This window comes from Octodon degus, unplaced genomic scaffold (assembly GCF_000260255.1).
Source record: "Octodon degus isolate 3935 unplaced genomic scaffold, OctDeg1.0 scaffold00189, whole genome shotgun sequence".
Lineage (NCBI taxonomy): Eukaryota > Metazoa > Chordata > Mammalia > Rodentia > Octodontidae > Octodon > Octodon degus.
Genome location: NW_004524765.1, coordinates 3,042,975 through 3,048,793, shown reverse-complemented (window position 1 = coordinate 3,048,793; position 5,819 = coordinate 3,042,975). Strand labels below are relative to the sequence as shown.

The 5,819-nt window shown below is 43.0% G+C and overlaps 1 protein-coding gene and 1 pseudogene across 1 annotated transcript; both read right to left on the bottom strand.

The window, feature by feature from the left end:
* Window positions 1-1,614, bottom strand: part of LOC101567040 — a 7,565-nt pseudogene extending 5,951 nt beyond the window's left edge.
* Window positions 1,615-2,886: 1,272 nt separating this feature from the next.
* LOC101575134 (olfactory receptor 11H4-like) lies at window positions 2,887-3,852 on the bottom strand. Its single transcript, XM_004644008.2, has one exon. It carries the CDS (start codon window positions 3,826-3,828, stop codon window positions 2,887-2,889), a length of 942 nt encoding a protein of 313 aa, XP_004644065.1. The 5' UTR covers window positions 3,829-3,852.
* Between the last annotated feature and the right edge of the window lie 1,967 nt (window positions 3,853-5,819).

Below are 5,819 nucleotides of genomic sequence, written 5' to 3'. Positions count from 1 at the left end.
TTTTTTTTTTTTGGTGGTACTGGGGATTGAACTCAGGACCTTGTGCTTGCCAGGCGGGCATCGTACTGCAGAGCTATCTCCTCAGCTATTAGGTGATGTTTATTGATCTGCAGTGTTTTGTAAGCCAACTTTTAAGTGCTTTATGAGAACTGACTCACAAGAATTCAGCACCCCTATGGCATCATCACAACTTCATCATCATCCCATTTTACGGATGAAATAGTTGGGGGTCATGTCATTCAAGGAACTTGCCTGTATCAGTTAGTGCTCGCTAGAGGAACAGATTCATACAAGATACACAAAGTCAAAACGATGTACAGGATGGGCTCACTTTGGCTGTGTGCAGAATTAGGCATGAGAGTGTAGAAGGGGTATCTGTGTGCTGAAGAACAGAAGACCAAGACCTGGGCGCAGGGCAGCATCATGTGGGGTCTCCTATCAGGAGGCTGAGGATCCACAGTGGGACGTGTGCTGGAAGTCAGGAGAGGTCGAAGGGGAGATGCAGACTGCAGCAATTCTGACAAAGCAGCAGTGAGCCTTCCTTCATTTTTCTTACATTCCATTCAAAGTAAGCATATTCGTTGGTACAATTTACATCCAACCCAAAGTGGAGTCTTTTTTTTTTTTTTTTTTTTTTCCAGTACTGGGGATTGAACTCAGGACCCTATGCTTGCCAGGCAGGTGCTTATTCTACTGAGCTATCCCCCAGCCCCAGTAAGGGGAAGTCTTCTGTCTTTAGTAAATCCTTTCAGCTACACACAGCATTGTACTGATCTATTTAAGTAGGGTATTTGTTACTCAAGTTGACAGGATCGGTTAACTTTTACAGAGTTATAAGAAGACTATAGAGATATAAAAGATGAGTGAAATATGCCAAGGTTCCTCTAACTAGTTCCCTAATGCTTACCAAATTCTATCTATCTATCTACCTATTATCTATCTATCTACCTATTATCTATTATCTATCTATCTATCTATCTATCTACCTATCTATTATCTATCTATCTATCCCAACTTAGGTTTAAAATCAGCTAAAGACCCAGGGATGGTGGTGCATGCCTGCAATCTCAACACTTGGGAGGCTGAAACAGGAGAATTACTGAGAGCTCAGGGTCAGCCTGAGCTAGAGTAAGTTTAAGGATGGCCCAAACAAACAGCCTGTCTCCAAAAATCCAAAATAAAACCACCTCACCCAAATGAACAAACCAAAAAACCAACCAGCAAACAACAACAAAACCCATCACTTAAACAAAACTGGTATGTACATAGGTTTCCATAAGTGTAGCAAAAGTCAGAAAGATAACTAGCAAGCTGTTCATGTCAGATTTAAAGACTAGGAAGGAGAGGGACAAACATGTGCTTAGAGCCTCTGATGTACTCTTATAGACCTTTACTTAGATTATCTCATTTGACCCTCATGGCATTCTTGCAAGATGGAAGTTACATTATAGAGTAAGTTTAAGAAGTTTCTTATTAGCTGTCTTTCTTAAGATGCAGGGCAGAAGATATGGTGAGGCTCTCTAAGTGGAAAGAACAGCCTAAGAATATGCACACAGATACACAGCCACAGAGAGCAGGATGCTGTGACTGACCTGACAAGAGCTCAGGGCTCATGATGCGAAATAGTGCAAAACAGACAAGGCAGGGGTAGAAGGGCCACAGGGTGGAAGGGCTGGATGCCAGCGCAATTGAGATGAGCCAACACTGACGCACAGACAGCAAGCTTGGTGGGAGCGGGACGGAAAATGGAAATGGAAGCTCCATCATTTTTATACACTTCTGAATTGCTTCACAACCACCTATTACTTTTTTGCAATAAAAATGGTCAGTTACAGTTAGGGGCAAGAAGTTCTAGAGTGCTACTGCACACACTCTCTTGACTATAGATAACAACAATGAATTGTACATCTCAAAGCTATAAAAGTTTGGTGAAAGTTTTCAGCAGAAAGAAAAGGTAGGAGCTGAATGCAGTGGCACATGCTTGTATGGAGGTGCTTAGGAGGCTGAGTATGAGAATGGAAAGTCCGAGGCAAACCTGGGCAATTTAATGAGACTAACTCTCAAAGTAAAAGAAAAAGTCAGTGATAAGATGCTTTCATAACATGTGGTGGGCCCTGAATTTGATCCCAACCACAAGTTAAAAGGAGAAAATGATATCTGTTTGAGAAGATAAATATGTTTACCATGATTTAAACTTTACGAAACATAAACATGTACAAAAGCATCGCAGATTCCCTTGTTAGTCCACAAATTTTATTTCTATGCATCAGTTAAAAATAAACTTAATGTGAGTAAAAAACATTCAAGCAAACAGTGTTTTGGGGGCAGCTGTGGAGACTGAACCCTGGGCCTGGTGCATTCTAGGGAAGTGCTTCACCACTGAGCTACATCTTAACCTGTTAGGAACTATTTTCTAATCCTTGTATGCTCCATGCTGCACTATCATTGATTCCTATCACACAGAGACTCCCAGGGACATTATCATTACACAGAGTTAGGCTTATTGTCTTGTTTTTGTTATTGTTTGGTTTTTTGGCGGGTATTGAATTCAGGCCCTTGTGCTTGCCAGGGAAGCACTTATTCTACTGAGCCATCTCCCTGGCCCCTAGGCTTATTGTCTTGTAAAGAAGGAGAAGAGTGATGAGGGGTCCTGGGGCAGCTCAGTGGGAGGGAACCTCCCATAGGGGTTGCCCTTTTATATTTCCAGTGAGGACAAGCTTCACTGGGTGTTAAAAGACCATAGTTTTAAGATTTAAGTAGCAAGCACCCAAAATTTATTTAAACTGGGAACACTTCCACATGAAATAGATGGCCTCTCACTTCTTAAATGAAAGTCTAAAGACCCCAGAAAGAACAGCTATATCTCCATCTTGTGACACATTTGATTCATAAATTTTTACCAGCTCTCATTCCACACAGGATGCTTCTCAGGGCAAGTTTCATGTCCTTATTACGAAGACTATAGATCAGGGGATTAAAGAGAGGCGTCATTACCGAGTACACCAGCGTGAGGACCTTCTGCATCAACGTGGGGATGCCGTAGGTAGGGCTCACATACGTCACCATGACCGTCCCGTAGAAAAGAGACACCACAGCTAAATGAGAGCCACAGGTGGAGAAGGTCTTCCATCGCCCATATCTGGAAGGCACCTGGAAAACAGTCCTAAGCAGAAGAATATAGGACCGGAGAATGTACACAATAGTGAAGAAGAGAACAAAGGAACTCTGAGCATAAAAAATAGTTTCAGTAACTGGAGCTGGGGCACAAGACAGAGCCATCAGTGGGTCCATGTCACACAAGAAGTGATCGATGATGTTAGAACCACAGAAAGGTAGCTGGGAGATGAAATAAATGGGTATCGGATACCCCAGGAAGCCAGCGAGCCAGCACGAGGACACCAGCACGCAACAGAACCTGCGTGTCATGAGGGTGGGGTAGTGCAGGGGGCGGCAGATCGCCAAGTACCGGTCATAGGCCATTACTGCCAGGAAGAGACATTCAGTCGTGCCCAGCGAAAAGAAGACATAGAACTGAAGGAAGCACCCAGAGAATGAGACGACCTTCGTCTTGGAGAGCGTGTTGGTCAGTATGTTGGGAACGGTGGAGGAGACATACCAGATCTCTAGGAAGGCAAAGTTTCCCAGCAGAAAGTACATGGGAGTGTGCAGTCGTGGGTCACATCTCACCGCGCAGACAATGGCGCCATTTCCCAGCAAGGTCAAGACATAAGCCACCAAGAGCAATGCGAAGAGGGAAATCTGTATCTTCCAGGAACCAGGGAATCCCAGGAGAACAAACCCAGTTACATGTGTTGCTGATCTGTTCATGGGACCTAAGCCTATCAAGAAGAAGCTTGAGTTTATATGAGCTTTCTCTTATACAAGAAGGTGGCTTTCTGGGGTTGGCTTGGAGAGGGATAGGCACAGTGGTGCTGACCATCACCAACATCAAAGATCTCACTGCTCTGGGAGGGAAATTCCAGGTGAGGGAGAGCATTCACGTGGTTCTCTGTACTTTCATTTCTGGAGATGCCAAACAGTGGCTTGTTTTCTGTACTCTGTTGAGATATTTAACAGGTGAATTGATGTTAAATCCATGTGCTTGCAGGGATTACTGTAAAGCCCCCAGGTCTCTCCCAAGCAAGTATCAGGTGCTCCCTCCTTTTCCCTGGAGCACATGCCCTTTCTAACCCTTGGGACTCATCTAGAATTTAGTGTGTTTGTTTCTCTGTTGTTAATTGTAGTATATTGGCTAGAGTCAGAAAAGTGGAGCCAGGGGAAGAGTCAAGTTCTAGGAGGCTTTCCACCAGAAAGAAATTGCATTCCATAAAGGAATCAATCCTGTTAGGGGTTACTTTTATCTATCTAAATTGAAAACTGAGATATGTATGAGAGCAAACCTTTCTTCTGAAGCTTAAATGAAGTACTTGAACAGAGAGAAACAGAAAACTATATTTTCTTGGTTACTTAAATATCACTCATTTTCAACAGTATGGTGATCACCCTGTTGTACTATCTAGGCACTGACCGACAAGCCCTGCAGTTGATTTCAGGAAAGGTGAGAGTAGAATGAGAGTTGCCAGAGGCTGGGGAGGTAGGAAAGGAAGGAGTCAGGAAGGTCGATGAATGGGTACTGGGTTAGAGTTAGGAGGGGGAAGTTGTGGCACACAGTGCACATGGTAGGGTGATGGGGGAGTTTGAATGTTCTCAACGTAAAAAAATGGTAAGTGTTTGAGGAGACAGAGATACTTACCCTGAATTAAACATTATAGGATGTGTACATGTGTCTGAGTAGCACATGTCATCCATAAATATGTCCAACTTGTTTTTTTGGGTTTTTTTTTTTTTTTTTTTTTTTTGGCAGAACCAGAGATTGAACTCAGGCCCTTCACTTGCCAGGCAAGTGCTTATTCTACTGAGCCATCTCCCCAGTCCTATATGTTCAACTTTTATGCTCCTATGTGTCAGTTAAATTTACATTATTAAAGGAATCAACTTAATTTTTCTGGAGTCTTTCACTGTATGGACCAGGTGGTGGGTATAAGCTGGATCTATGGTCTTTAGTGATCTGGAAATGAGACATTAATTGATGTGGAAAGATTTCCAAAATTATTTTATATTATTGATTCAACCCTATCCTTGCCATATTTTTTTTGAGACAGGGTCTATCTATGTAGTTCAGACAGGGCTTGGACTCGCTATGTAGTCCAGGCTGGCCTCTAACTCATAGCAATGCTCCTGCTTCAGCCTCCTGAGTATAGTGATGATAGGCATGCACCACTGTTCCTAGCCCTTGTCACATTTTTAAAGATCATTTTTATTGGTTCACTGTAGATACACATAATGATCACACTCATCACAGGGAGTTTGTATAGTCACTAGAGCACACAACAAACAAACAAATGAAAGAGCTGGTAGCCTGTTGGGGTGGGAGCCTTTTCCTGTCCCTTGCTCCTGTGTGTGCCAGTGATACTTGCTGCCAGGCTGCAGTATTCTCTGTGTGAGAAAGGCTAAAGAAGCATGAGGCCTTGTGTCCCAAATTTGTCCTGTGCAGCTTCATGTACCTTTGCAGTCAATCTGCTTCTTGGAGCCTTCCCAGTAGGGCAACTCTTGCTCAGCATGCACATGGCAGTACCACTGGCAGCCCTGTGGGCTTTGCTGTGTTGTAAAGATCTATGTCTGTTTCGTTTAATCTAAAATTCTGTTTCAGGTTTATTTTGGCATCAGGCTATATATCCCTTTCTTTCAGTTGTCTATTTTTTTTTTTTTAATGTATTTAGTAAAGGTCTACAGTGTCTCACTACACAGATTGGACTCAT

Excerpts from the sequence above, each read along its gene's own strand:
- LOC101575134 (XM_004644008.2), bottom strand. The coding sequence starts at position 3,828 with ATGAACAGATCAGCAACACATGTAACTGGGTTTGTTCTCCTGGGATTC.